This window comes from Phalacrocorax carbo, chromosome 4 (assembly GCF_963921805.1).
Source record: "Phalacrocorax carbo chromosome 4, bPhaCar2.1, whole genome shotgun sequence".
NCBI classification, from domain to species: domain Eukaryota; kingdom Metazoa; phylum Chordata; class Aves; order Suliformes; family Phalacrocoracidae; genus Phalacrocorax; species Phalacrocorax carbo.
Window position 1 is genome coordinate 9,427,104 of NC_087516.1, and position 15,522 is coordinate 9,442,625.

Genomic DNA, 15,522 nt, shown 5'->3' on the forward strand with positions numbered 1-15,522 from the left:
TTACAGTAAGGAGTGCGCTGCTCCCCACTTTCACACCTAAAATAAAATAGTTAGGAAGAGTGGTTCAGCACAATTCACTACACCGGGGACGCAGTCCACATTTGTCAAGAGAATTTCTGCAAGAATTCACACACCCCCACATTCCACCACCCCCCAGTTTGAAGATTTGTCCTTCACTTGCCGCCTCCTACCTCAAACGTTTCAATTCTAATACTCAGCTCATCACTGTCCAGCTCTGCGACTGGCATCTCATCTGAACAGCAAGTACATTAACACCAAATAAGCAAAAGCAACCCAAAAACTAATGGAGAGACTGGGTTTCAAAATGATACATTTATTATAACTAAACAAAGGACACAAGCTCAATTTAACTTAAAAATTTTATACTGCATTATGGCAAACACAGGACCAGTACGCTCAGAGCACAGACAAATGATTTCAACTTAAATTTATCACACAGGCTGAAATTCTTCAACTGAAAAGCAAAACCTGGATTACACACGAAGAACAAAATATGGAATTATTCTTTTAATTAAATACACCAAATAACTGATATAAACAATTTAAAAGTATTTAAATACATGCTGAAGTAGCTAAAGTTTAAATGATTAGCAAGGTATGGAGATAGAAAGTTACAAGAAGTATTTTGGAGCTGTATAAAAGATCTTCTTCCCCCAGTGAAGCGTAAGGTACTACCCTGTGAAGAGAATACTCTCTACCTGCATGCAGTCCCGCTGACAAACTACCTTTTAAATTAGCTTTCTGGTACTTAACTTGCAGGCAGATCTCCTCTCACGGCACACAGCCAGTGACGAAAATCTCAGCAAAAACCGTCTTTTGAGCTAATATGAAATGGAAAGAACTTTTTCAATAAAATAGGCCCTACAAACCTGCTTTTTTGAAGGGGAAAAAGAAATGACATCCTACTTCACTTCTCGTCACTGTTGCTAAATTGATTTTTTAAAAGCTTTTAATATGTTTGACATTATTTCCCCTGAATAGTTTATAATCAAAATCTGATCTTACTTGAATCTGAAACAATCCCAACAACGTTCTTACTAATTACCTAACTCTGAGCTTAGAGGCTTTGCCTGTGTAAGTCACAAGGTCACCAAAATCTCACACATCCTTTAATTATTTAAACAAATATTTACATCTCCTGATTAAATATTCATTCAGGAATAAGTTCTGACCAGCTACTGTACACCCCAAACTCAACCTTTCCCTGAAAGTACAGCGGCTTCTGCCTCTTTTGGTCAACACGAAAGACAACAGAGCACGTTGTCTGCAGCTAGTCCTCAAGCCACGGGTTTGCTGGCGTCGCCTGCATCGCCTGGACAGAGCTGCTCAGGAAGGTTCAAGACCGGCTAAATGGGACTCACCGAGGGCTTCCTAACCTTTTTAAGCTTGCAAAACACGTGTTGTCCCATGGGTTTGCTTACTTTCAATATCAGAAGGAAAATATTCCCCGTGAAAATACTTCACTATGGTTGATGCATATGTCCTTTAAACGCTTTAGGGAAAGCTGACGTTTGTGATTGACATTTAAATGTATTTTATGTAACCTGTTAAAATTTCACAATACGCCAAATTTCAAACAAGTCCAAAAGTTAAAAATGTTCAATAAATGTATCACAATTATCTTAATCAGGAAATTCATTAAAAAAAAAAATCAGCTATTTTTGGCTCCTTTCTTATATAATCCACAGAAAATTTAAGTGAACAGTAAACACCAAAAAAGAACAGCAGCAGTGTCTTAAACTCCAAATAGTAAAATGAGATAATTTACTGTAATGACAGTTAAAGCTCTGTAAAACTTTAATCAATAAATCTTTGAAAACAGCTTTTTCTGCTACTTCCCTGTTTTAAACTTTCATGCATTCAAATGCATAAAATTCTTAGGTTTTCAATATTTCATGAAAAGTAGCAGATAATTTTGGAGTATCTTTATCATGTTTCAGGAATGTCAAGTAAGATTGTTACACATTGTTTTTGAATTGAAGATACGCAACTGCAAAATTTAGCATACTTCAAAGCCCGTTAATTCCAATTGTAAAAGATGCAATGTAAAATTAGTCTTTAAACTATTTTTGTGGAATTAGGTTTACTTTTGCATTTTCATCTAATATAAGTTTTGGCCTAAAAAAGCACCTAGTGAAGTCCAATCTTCAAAATCTTCAAACTGACTTTCATGCTGAAATCTCCAAGTTAATCTCGATTTACAAGGAGGAGAACAGTCCCCTTGTTCAGGGGCACATTAACTACTAAGGTCCTACTGATCTGAAATTTCAGCTTTGTCACAGCAATTTTACACTTCAGATACAATTACAGTAATTCTCAGGAGGCTCTTACTGACTGTAAGCAGCTTTCTTTGCTAACTGTACAGAATATGAACTCAATACTTGAACTAAACACCGACCCTTTTTCTAGAATTAGTTGTACTGTACACCTTGCTTTGGAAGCAACCGAATACAATGGTCCATCATGCAAGCCATGAGACTGTCAAAACTTTTTTTTGTTCCACTAACTTCAAATAAGTTTTTACAAATAATTTAGCCAATCTAGATAAACACTGAACATGGAATTATGCTGAAATACACCTGGGAGTCAACATTTTCTATGAAAATATGCAACTATGGCTAAAAGCATTAAGTACTAACTGCCCACCTCAATATCACTGTGCACAGTGCCATTGTAAGATGTGCTCTCTATAGTGTACACGAAAATCAAGAATGTTAATGTATTTTACAATAGTGGGTGCAAAATTAAAATAAAATTTGAAAAACAAAACAAAACAAAAACAAAACAAAACACAACCCTGATGGTTCAAGTCACACTATGTGTGTTTCATAACAGATCTTAGAGTGGAAAATTTAGGCTACCAGGAATTATGGAACATCCTAGAGTTGGTATTTTAAACTTAAAAATTTACTACTAAGGAAAGAAATTAATGAATAAACCTTGACCTACTGTCAGTATGTAATCACACAGTTAAAGACAGTAACTATAAGCAATTAATTAGAAAGCCAATGATGTAATCCAAGCACTGGCAATACCAGATGTGACTTGTTGATTGCACAGTAAGCGAGGCCATGAGATGAAAGTATTTATGTACTTTGACTATACCTGGTTAGTGACTTTATACCTGAGATGAAAATTGAGAGGTAAGGGAACTACTTATGTTGTAAATAATTATCAGGTGCAAAACAACGAACATGCAAAGATAACTGCATTTTAAGAAAATATGCGAAAGAGATCACAACTGGCATTTTCCCCTTATGATTATTTTCGTTTTGCTATTTAGACAAACACTTTAGCTCACTTTACTGTGTGACAGATTGTATTCTGAAACTATTTTAAAGGCTCCTGTGATTCCAATGCTTTAGTAATTCATGGAATTTTGAGTAGAAGCGACATCCTCTACTCCCTAGACTTAAGAAATTTAAGGCACCCATAAGAAGCAAACTTCATGGGAAGTTTCCATTCTAGGGAAAAATAAATCTCATTTTCCCTTCACCAGAAAAAAAATAAATCATTAATTCATAAAAGTGATTAGAATACCACATTCTCTGTCAGTGAGGCAACAGCTTAGTGACATTTAGCTTAAATAAAACTCAATTGAAAGAGCTACTACAGAAGCTACAGAATCTTCACTTACAGGTTACAAAATACATAATACTGTGACAGAAGGGAGAGTTTGTATTAAATTCTGAAAAAGCTAAAAGGTAGAAGCAGAGCAAGGTTGGGCCCCATGTAATGATGAAAGAAAATAAATGAGAAACATTTTTCCATAAATACACTTAATTTTTGCAGGAAACTTGCAAGTTTAATGGATCACTGTACCACAACGAGTGCAAATACATGATTTTGTGGGCAGGAGCACTGCTAGAGAAGCATACTTTGTTTTCGTCTGTATGGAATGGCAGTAAATCACTTTGATGAACGGAAATTTCATTCCATATGTCAGAAAACATATCTACAATTTTCTACTAGAATCAGCTCAAAACACTTCCCATTATCACAAAGCCAAGTAATATGTAGCCATTAGACACAAAGATATACAAGATTTTGGTTACAACTGGGAGTAGCTTCAGATTCTGAAGCTTAATTTTTCGCTTCTGCAGCTTCTTTATCATGTTTTTCCTTTGCTTTCTCTTTTTCTTCCAGTTTTTCTTCTTTCTGAAGCAGTGCCATGATCTCAGCAACCTGACTGGTGCCAATATCAATATCTTCCTTGTCAATCAATTCTACTACCTACATGAACATAAAATGAAATTGAGACAGCATGGAGTTTTTACATTATCGAGGCGTTTTCATATCTTAAGTTTTGTTAAGAAAAAAGAAGTAATCCGTTCTCTCATGCTCACAAAAAACAAGAGTTTTTCTTACACAAAACACAAATTCAAACCACAACCAGGGCCTCAAACATGACCAGAGTATTAAAAAAAAGCTAAAATGTAAAGCAAATGACCTAGAACTTTTGATCTCAACACACAAAGACTCACATTTTGAAGCATTATTAAAACAGACGCATTTATTATATCTGTTCCAATGAAAAGCTCAGATTCATTACCTGCTGAAATAGTGTTTAAGACAATACTTATTTTATAGGCTTAATTTCATCAAAGAGACCTACTGTACTAAATAGGCACAAATCTACAAAAACTTAGAAGTAGAGGGGGGTAGGCATTTCAGAAAGCAAAATGAAAAAACAATTTAGCAGGTGATTCCAAATTCCTTCATGTAGCTTTTTGGACAAATGTATTCTTGGCATAGCTCCTCAAGTTCCTAGAATTATTCTGCATTATATGCAGAATTCAGAAGTACATTTTGCTTGTGCTGCTAAATGTACAACGGCTGTTTAGAGCAACAGGGAAGATAATCACCACTGGGACAGCTTCACTAGAGAGGAAAAATGTGTTTCAAAAGGCTGATACTGTATTTTCCAGTTGACCATAGTTTAAGCACTATTTCTGTATTGAGAAGGAAAATTACTTGCAAAGAAGTAAGCTTCGGGACATCTCTAAATTTACCAAGTAAAACGGAAACATGAAAATGAAGGAGAAATGCAGGGAGAACCTAAGATGTTCTGCAAAATGAGAAAACGGGACAAATCGGGCAAAGAACACGGGTCATTTACAAGGGGCCTAAAGGACAACTGATGGTCTGGTGTCTTTCAAGCACAGGAAATACAGATCTCAATGAAACATCTAAGGTATAACAAGTAGGCAAGAGAAGCTATTATCTTCTGTTAACATAAAGTATTATCCATTTGTATAATGTCAAGAATTTGGCTAATAGTGGTATTCCTAAAGTTATTCTACTGCTCCTTCCCATCTTCCCCCCCATTTATAAGTGGCACAACAAAACGACCATATTTTATAGAACCTGACACAGGAAAACCTACAGCTTTAAAGGTAATGTGGGTAACAGTCACTGGATAAAGATTCTGGGTTTTTTTCTCAAAAAATAGCTACATAAATTCTGAAGATGCTAATATGTATGGTAAGATCTATTTAAAATACATTACTTGATGCCTGTGAGAGTTTTGGTAAAGACTCTTGCAAAAGACTGCAATAGTCAAAACAAGTCCAATGTTTGAAAGATGGCTAGCCTTATTTTCTTCAAGGGGCCCACAGACTTACCTTAACAACATTATCTATATCAATTTTGCCATCCTTGTTTTCATCTAGTGCCTCTGCAATCCTCGTTAGCTTCTCCTCTGGAATCTTCTGGATTTGTTTCATCGCATTAATTAGCTCAGCAATACTGATGAGATTCTCCCTGAAGACGAAGCACAATCTGTACATGGCAAGCAGTTACTCCAAAGGAGTAAAGTTGACAAAAGGCAGTACTGAAAGTCACTACACTACTGGTAATTTGTAAAAACATTAACTATTTATTTATAATCCTGATCAGAAAAAAAGGCAAAGATGAGTTACTGATCAGCAAGCAGATTTCAAATTAATCTTTTTCTTACCATCGAATCTCATGCTTTTGGTTTCCACATGCTTTACTACACAAATACAGGTATTCAGTAGCATCTGAAGTAAAGTTTAGCACAGTTTCTGTGCTTCCCACACTGTGTATCTAATTGCCCTTTGCCCACCTCATCCCATTTACCAAAGAGGCAGTGCTCTTCACCTGTCATCCTTTCAGATTTAGAGAGGCTGGCCTACACAAAAATTAATGAAAGTCACAGGAAAACAAAAGCTGAGAACTAATCACTTTAGCAATTTAGCTGTTTCATTAAAATAGGCTTCATTTGCTCATATCAAGAAACAGACTTTGTAGAAGACTAAACTTGACATCGTGAATAGCAGGTTTCAAACGTGTCCACTGCCTGCTCACTGATCTCATGAAGCTAAAGCTGTTTGTCTTTTGCAACCTAAAGCCTCTGCTTGCCTATGTAGTTCTGTTAGTTTGAAGAACCATCTTCCAGCACAGGTCAAGCTGAAATGCAGGAGACAGTGAACCCAACAAATATTAAACAGAAGGGCTTTATCACTGTAGTCCCAGCTCCATACCTGGCCCTAATCTCTGGGCACAGACTGACTTCTATTCAAGAAGCATTTCTCAAGCTGCCACTAAACGTTCTGGACTTGTAGCATTTCTATGACTCTTGATGGCTTGGTAATGACTGCACCAACTTGAAGGTTAAAAAACAAGCCTTGGACAACTAGGCAATATTTAGTCTAATAATTTTCAGTCATCCACAATCACCTGTAAAATTATCCACAAACCACCCATTACATTCAGTACAAGCAGATTCTATGTTGTATTTTTAACTTACAAATTTAGGTGGTTTTGATCAACAACAACAACTCTATAGTGCCATTCATGTGGCCGCCTTGATCTTATTACACAAAATTTGAAACAAATGACTGTTTGCCCTGGGGACTGGGCAACAAAAGCAGTATCCTTTTTTGTGTTTAGGTTATGCTCTATGGGAGCTGGGAAGCTCTCTTAATGAATCACACAAAATGGTGCGAGCATAAACTATATTAACACTGCATTCATAATCACAAACTGCGGGAATTACAGTCACAGGTTTTGGGTATTTCAGTGCCTGTAATATGCAACGTGTGACCGTTCAACATAAGATTGCCTGAATGACTCTCCAGTAACATTAAGGCCTGGATAAGTGTTGATAAATGAATTTTGTAATGAAACTATCAGGCAAGACCCTTCTTTGAAAATCTGCAAGTGTGTTAAAGTTGAAGTGAAGCAAATTTTCAGAAAGGGACCACATAAAATTATCTCCTTACTTCCATTAGACCAGTCCCCCATTTCTGTCCAGAGACAGAATACACTTTATTGCAATTTTTTTCCCCACTGACACCTTCACTACTGAAGGACAAACAAACATGAATACGCTTACCATGCTGTTGCACACCTTTTCTATCAATGACACAGGGCAAACCTACTGCATGAGGAGCATGGCTAAAGGCATGATTTCACCTGTATCATCACCATTAGCGCTACAGGTGTGAACAAGATGCTAAGAAACTAACTGACACTTTGACTTTCAGAACCCCCTCAGGACTAACATCTGGGAAATTATATCTGCTTTTTTCCTTCCTCATTTCAATCATATTTAACATACCTTAGAAGACAGAAGATCTACAGCACAATTTTATTAATTTTATTTTTAAATTAAATTATCTTAATGTTCTGAACAACTTCTTTGCTAATTCTTTTCTAGTCACACATCAAAACAAAAGCAAGACTGAAGACAAGGAGTCAGCGACACATTCAGTACCCTCAAATCACTTACCCAGCAGGAGGTCTATCACCACCATCCAGCTTTACATCCACTGTCTTTTGACTTGTCTCTAATTCATTAATAATTTTGTCTATCTGACCAATCATTCGGTTCACCCTCTTGGTCAATCTCTTGCTTGCCTTTGACTCTTCCACTACCTCTTCCTGGCCAGTTTTAGAGAGCTCTTTTATCTCTTGCAAATCCTAAAAGAAACGATTGTGAGAGAAAAGCTATTGTCGGTGTGAATTCTCAACAACAGACGCTACTGACTTTGACTAGCATTTCAAGACAGGAGCCATTTGTGAATGGAATGCAGATGTATAGACATAAAAAGCCAAACTGGAATTATGACAAATTCTAACATTGCTGCCTTTTTTATTCACCCCTTAAATGTTATTTTCCACATCTTTCGTAAGATTGGATAAGATTAATTTTACTTAACTTGAAGTATCTGTAATACTGTCATCTGTGCTTGATAAGAACGAACTGTAGCATACAGCAGTTAGTCAGCACCTGTTAGTCTAGACACCCTGGGAATAAGAGCAGGGACAGGATTCTCATCTGGTGGGAACATTACTCCAATGATTTTAACTGGGCTTTAAACACGTTATACAAATGAGGCTCTGTATTGTGCCATACAAAGTTCACTCAGCTACCAACTACAGGCTAATAGATATCCAAGCATGATAATCTTAAAATGTGTGGATAATTCATGCTAAAACTAAATGTGAACAGAAATAAAAAACAAAGAACTTTCATGCCCAATTCCTCACCTCATTGTACTCCTGGATATCGCCCTTCAATTCCTCGAGCTCCTCCTTTTCCTTCGTTAGAGATTTCTTCTGTTCCTGCAGCTTGGTGCAAGCATCACTCAGCATGTCAATCTCCTCCTTAGTGATTTCCTCACCCTGTAACAGAAAATATATATAAATTAGCAAAAGACACATTTGTGATTATCCTCAAAGTTTTTGGGTCTTCTACCAGAAAAGACAGACTCAAGATTCTTTTTTCATATTCGGAGTCAATATTATCACAGCCATTTGAGGCCAACAGAAAGATCTGTATTTTGAGGCTAAAGCAAAGATCTTAAATACTAAGGCAATTAGTTTCCTATGGTATGTATTTTTTAAGTGCACCAGTAGTATGTTCAGCTAATATGATTCATTATGTGGGTTTTGGCTATTTAAAACTCTGTACCTAATTGTCTCATTTAAGGATGTTTTCCTTCCTTCTTTGCTGGGTGAAAAATCCAAACAACTGAGAAATGATTCACTATGTAAAGGAAAGATATAAAATAAAATAAAAATATCAATCTGCAAAGTTCGGGAAGTTGACCTGCAGCAAAGTTATTTTCAGCTACCTTTGTGAGAATGAGGATGAACATCCATAGTTTGTGAAGTATACCTGTCTCTTGAAAAGCTGAGACTAAGAATCTTACCCCCAAATGAACACTTAAATAAGACTTCAAGATGATTCATTAAAAATGCTAACACCCCATAATACCAGCTACAGTTAGCAAATCAGTCTTACCCAGACACCAGCTTTTATTCTGAATGGCTAAACTCTGAACAGCCACATAAGGAGAGTACAGAAAGACACGTGCAAAAAGGATGCCAGAAACACAGAGCAGAAGGATGATACACATCCAAAAAACAACTACAGAACAGTTCACAAACTAAGCATCCAGCCCTTTCATCAACTCAGAAAAGGTTTCAGTGTACTGTTAGTATCTAGGCACCAACCTCGCTTCTGATTTTAATATCTATAGTTCACCTTAGAAAAAAAAAAAGCAAGCAACTTTCAGTTTGAAAACCAATTCCCCTGCCTCAAATAAAATCAGTAATCTTCAAGAAGCTGTCAGTCTTACATCCTCCAAGAGGCACGAATGTATTCCACAGTGTTCAAAATATCTGGAAGTATCTTTAGGGGCAGGCCACACTGTAACCTTGGCTAAGAAATGCCATGCTAACTTTACTTCTTGTTTTCTCTTATCATTTAGGGCTGTTGACAAAGTCCTACTTGTGGCCCAGTATCATACATTCTCACGTCACTGGTGGCGTGGCAGGCAGCAATGAAAATGCTATGCCAGATGCTTAGCTTATGCTGCCGTAGCAACATCACACATCCTTGCCACTTCCAAACAAGATCACCCCAGCCCTACTTGCCTCCCTCCCACGACATTCCTCATGGCTGCACTATCATGCACCCAGCTACGCAGTCAGAGTCAGCTAACTCATCACACAACAATGTACGCTTTCATTGTGGATTACTTCCTTTTTTTAATTACTATTAAGACCTTCCTGGCAGCATTCTAAAGTAAACAATGTTATAATAACAGCAGGTAGGTAATGATGCTGTCCAGGAATATGGAAAATATTTTTCTACTTAAAACATCCATTTTAACTTAACATTGTTATTCTGCAAAGTAACGCTGGGACTGAGAAAAATCCTGCATCAAACTTCACAGACAAAAATAAAATGCTCAGCTACAAATAAAACTCAAGGTACAACTGAAATGTGGAAAGGAAGCATACAAAAGGTGCAAGCAGGGACAGGTGACCCAGGAAGAATAAAGAGACACTGTACCAGCATGCATGGATGAGTTCAGGAAAGCCAAAGCCTACCTGGAGTTAAATCTGATAAAGGATGTGAAGGGCAACAAGATGGTCTTCTATAGAACCATAGAATCATTTAGGTTGGAAAATACCTTTAGGATCATCAAGTCCAACCATTACCCTAGCACTGCCAAGTCCACCACTAAACCATGTTCTGAAGCATCATGTCTACATGTCTTGCAAATACCTCCTGGGATGGTGATTCAAATACACCACTGGGCAGCCTGTTCCAATGACTGATAACACTTTCATGAAAGAAATTGTTCCTAATATCCAATCTAAACCTCCCCTGATACAACTTGGGGCTGTTTCCTGTCATCGTATCACTTGTTACTTGGAAGAAGAGAGACCAACACCCACCTCGCTATGACTCTTCTCAGGTGGTTGTAGAGAGCGATAAGGTCTCCCCTCAGCCTCCTCTTCCCCAGGCTAAACAACACCAGATCCCTCAGCCCCTCCTCAGAAGACTGGCTGTGCTCTAGACCCTTCACAGAGTTCGCTGCCCTTCTCTGGACACACTCCAGCACCTCCATGTCCTTCTTGTAGTGAGGGGCCCAAAACTGAACACAGTATTCAAGGTGCTGCCTCACCAGTGCCAAGTACAGAGACACGATCACTGCCCTGCTCCTGCTGGCCACACTATTCCTGATACAAGCCAGGATGCTGTTGGCCTTCTTGGCCACCTGGGCACACCGCTGGCTCATGTTCAGCCGGCTGTCAGCCAACCCCCCCAGGGCCTTTTCCTCCCGGCAGCTCTCCAGCCACTCCTCCCCAAGCCTGTAGCGTTGCATGGGGTTGTTGTGACCCAAGTGCAGGACCCAGCACTTGGCCTTGTTGAACCTCATACAAATGGCCTTGGCCCATCGATCCAGCCTGTCCAGGTCCCTCTGCAGAGCCTTCCTACCCTCAAGTAGATCAACACTCCCACCCAAGTTGGTGTCCTCTGTAAACTTACTGAGGGTGCACTCAATCCCCTCATCCACATCACTGATAAAGATATTAAACAAAACTGGCCCCAACACTGAGCCCCGGTGAACACCACTCATGACCGGCTGCCAACCTGATTTAATTCCATTCACCACAACTATTTGGGCCCAGCCATCCTGCCAGCTTTTTCCTGCAACCACCCCCATCCTCCCTGGTTAGCCAGGGCTGCTGATCCAAGATTGAAAGTGGCTTGGTGAGCACTGCTGCCAGCTCCCTCAATACCCTTGCGTGGAGCCCATCTGGCCCCATACACTTGTGTGTGTCTAAGTGCTGTAGCAGGTCACTAACCATTTCCCCTCGGATTATGGGGTGTTCATTCTGCTCCCATCTCTGCCTTCCAGCCCAGGGCGCTGGGTACCCTAAGAAAAACTGGCCTGACTATTAAAGACTGAGGCAAAGAAGGCATTAAGTACCTCAGCCTTTTCCTCACCCTTTGTCACTATGTTTCCCCCTGCATCCTATAAAGGATGGAGGTTCCCCTCAGCCCTCCTTTTGTTGATGAAGTCTTCACAGAAACATTTTTTATTGTCTTTTATGGCAGTAGCCAGGTTAAGTTCTAGTTGGGATTTAGCCCTTCTGATTTTCTTCCAGCATAACCTCATGGCACCCTTGCAGTCCTCCTGGGTTGCCTGCCCCTTCTTCCAAAGCTCATAAAGCCTCCTTTTTTGCCTGAGATCCAGCCAAAGCTCTCTGTTCGGCCAGGCTGGTCATCTTCTCCACTGGCTCGTCTTTCGGCACATGGGCACAGCCTGCTCCTGCGGCTTTACTATTTCCTTCTTCAGGAATGCCCAGCCTTCCTGGACTCCTTTGCCATTCAGGACTGCCCACCAAGGGGCTCTGTCAGCCAGGCTGCGGAACAGGCCAAAGCCTGCCCTCTAGAAGTCCAAGGCAGCAGTTCTGTTGACCCCCTTCCTCACTTCTCCAAGAATCAAACTCTATCATTTAATGATCGCTGTGCCCGAGACAGCCTCCAACCATCACATCTCCCGCCAGTCCTCCTCTGTTTGCAAACAACAGGTCCATCGGGACGCCTTCCCTAGCTGGCTCACTCACCAGCTGTGGCAGGAAGTTATCTTCCACACACTGGACTGTATTTCCAGTAGATGTCTGGTAAGGTGAGGAAAAGGGCTAGCAATTGTGAGACTTCTCCCAGCTGCTTACAGAATGTTTCATCTGCCTCTTCATCCTGGATGGGTGGTCCATAACAGCCTTCCACCATGGTGGACGAAAAGCTGGACACGAGCCAACAATGTGCACTTGCAGCCCAGAAAGCTAACCATATCCTGGGCAGCATCAAAAGCGCGTGGCCAGCAGGTCGAGGGAGGTGATTCTGCCCCTCTACTCCCCTCTGGTGAGACCCCACATGCCGCGCTGTGTCCAGCTCTGGAGCCCTCAGCACAGGAAGGACATGGACCTGTTGGAGCAGGTCCAGAGGAGGGCACAGAAATGATCTGAGGGATGGAGCACCTGTCCTAGGAGGACAGGCTGAGAGAGTTGGGGTTGTTCAGCCTGGAGAAGAGAAGCCTACGGGGAGATCTTATTGCGGCCTTTCAGAGCTTAAAGGGGGACTATAGGAAGGATGGGAGCACCCTGTTTAGCAAGGCCTTTTGTGACATGACAAGGAGTATGGTTTTCAACTAAAGAAGCATAGATTTAGACTGGATACAACAAAAAAAATTTTTTACAATGAGGGTGGTGAAACACTGGAAGAGGTTGCACAGAGAGGTTGGGGGGGCCCATCCACAGAAACATTCAAGTTCAGGCTGGACAGGACTCTGAGTAAACTGATCCAGTTGAAGATGTCCCTGCTCACTGCAGGGGGGTTGGGCTATGGCCTTTGACCTCTATGACCTCTAAAGGTCCCTTCCAACCTAAACCATTCTATGATTCTATGATATCTGCCTTGTTGGCCTTTCCCCCATTCCTACCCATAAACACTCAACCCTATTATACTTATTATTAAGCTCTAGACAGTCCAAACACTCCCTAACATACAGGGCTACAAGTACATCGGGAACAAAAAGATGACAAGAAAATGTGGGCCTGCTGCTGAATGGGACAAGGAACCTGGTGCAAAAGAGCATGGAAAAGGCAGAGTTAGTCAATGTTTTCCTTAGTCTTTACTAATAAGACTGGCCTTCAGGAATCCCAGATCTCTTGAGACCAACTGGGAAGTCTGGAGCAAGGAAGATCTATCATCAGTGGCGGAGGATCAGGTTAGAGAACATTTAAACAAACTGAACACACAAGTCCATGAGGTTTAATAGGATACGACCGCAAGTGCTGACGGAGTTGTTTGATGTCATTAAGAGGCCACTCTTCATTATCTTTGAAAGGACATGGTCATCAGGGAAGATTCCCAAGGACTGGAAAGAAAGCAGATGTCACTCCTACCTTCAATAAGGGCAAGGATGAGAATCTGGGGACCTACAGGCCAGCGAGGTCTGTAGCATCAGCAAATGATTAAAAACAGCATGCTCTAACTGTGACAAAGCATGTTCTGGTGACAAAGCAGCACACTAGTACTAGAATGTAACCTGTTACTTTAATGGGACTATAAATTATGTTCAACATCATACTAAAGAAATAGTGAAAGGGTACACTAAGAAGTTTTATAGCATACACACACTGCCCATATCAATTTAGAAGAGGAAGTCGATACAAATCTAGTACAGTGTGGGCCAGTCCTAGTTTCTTCCTTAATCCTTTGGTTTTAGCCACACCCTTCAGAAGAAGGTAACACTCACCATTACCTACTCTTGCCCTCTCCGTCCTTGTATGTTAACTATACACAGGTTAAACAGGCACAGATCCATTACATCTACAGCCAGTGCAAATGCCCCGCAAAATAGGTGTATTAGTTTCAATAACAGAGATAGATAAAGGAGATCGCTCAGAGATGTTTTGTGCTGACCTGGATTTCTGCATTGGTGGTTAAGAATTTGCAATCTACTACTTAGCTGTTTTTAACTGAAAGAATGCAGTGAGAGGGTTAAAACTGACGGACAGCCAGGCAACTTATCATGGCTCTTACATGGATGTTTTGAATCTTTACATTAAGACGTATTAAAACATACAGTTATCTGGATTACCTTAAGGCCTTCCAATACTGGTGCTGTATCTTTCAGTGTCTCCGAGTGCATTGCCATATCTGCCCTTGCCAGTTCTTGTTCAGTATCCACAGCCATCTGACTTTTTTTAACTTGCAGAGCAACGGCTTCAAGATCTACTGCTGATTCTGCCTCTTTCTAAATTCAAAAGACCCATGAAGTTTTAATTAAACAAAAGATTATATTATCTGTATTAGCATCAGTAAAGAATGACTTCTCAAAATAGACAGAGTTGCCAAAGTGGACACAGACATTTTTACGAGAAGACAATGTTAAAAAACTGCAACATAGTGAGTGGTTTCACCCTAAAATACCCACTTGCACTTAATGAACTATGCCTGTGAGCTCCTAAGGCTTAATTCACTACTAAAGCAGGCCAACAGCTTTTATAGTCAAGTATTATACAATGACATTATCAGGTTAATGATGAGCAGAAAGAGCCAAAAGATAAGAACATTTAAAGTACGGGGTGGGGGAAATCAAAAAACAAACAAAACCACCATCTTTGTTAGGGAAATAAAAGGCTTCTCCTGTTACTCTCATTAAGAGGGAAGAGAAGTCAAAGATACATAATACTGAGACAATCTCTTTTGTTTCACAGTGAACCCTTCTGTGTTGCAGTCTGTTTTAATATTCTCCCACATCTTCCATACTTGGATTTAAAGGCCTATTTCTTGCAGGCAACACCCAGAGCAGAGGCAATAACTCATAACATGCTAGTTTTTATAGCACTGACGTTTATTTCTCAATAGCTGAGAGCAGAACTTACCATGGCTGCAACTTGAAGGGTTTCTTTGGCTTTCTCTGAAGCTTCAGACAATCTTTCCATCTCTTTTTCTTCATTCTCTTTTCTGATGGCTTCCTCTTCCTGAAGTGTTGCTTCCAGCCGTGCTTTGTTATCTACTTTTTCACCTTCAACTTCTGCCACTTTGACTTGAGCCTCTTTGGCCTAAAAATAATGTAAGAAGTCTGCTAAAGTCTGTATGTGTGCGTATATATATATGTATGTCTACATAATGTGAGAAATTTATATACTCTTATTGTG

General features: G+C 39.9%; 1 protein-coding gene across 2 annotated transcripts in view; it reads right to left on the reverse strand.

Moving 5' to 3' along the window:
* Nucleotides 1-318: 318 nt before the first annotated feature.
* LETM1 (leucine zipper and EF-hand containing transmembrane protein 1) overlaps nt 319-15,522 on the reverse strand; it is a 33,996-nt gene continuing 18,792 nt past the window's right edge. Inside the window, exons 9-14 of one of the 2 annotated variants that reach the window (XM_064448967.1) lie at nt 15,247-15,426; nt 14,460-14,615; nt 8,539-8,673; nt 7,778-7,968; nt 5,646-5,802; nt 319-4,254 (exon numbers count right to left, since the gene is read on the reverse strand). In XM_064448967.1, the coding sequence (XP_064305037.1) occupies nt 4,105-4,254; nt 5,646-5,802; nt 7,778-7,968; nt 8,539-8,673; nt 14,460-14,615; nt 15,247-15,426 (969 nt within the window). In that variant the 3' untranslated portion in view covers nt 319-4,104. The remainder of the gene's footprint in view (nt 4,255-5,645; nt 5,803-7,777; nt 7,969-8,538; nt 8,674-14,459; nt 14,616-15,246; nt 15,427-15,522) is intronic. The other variant, XM_064448968.1, reaches the window with a different exon arrangement.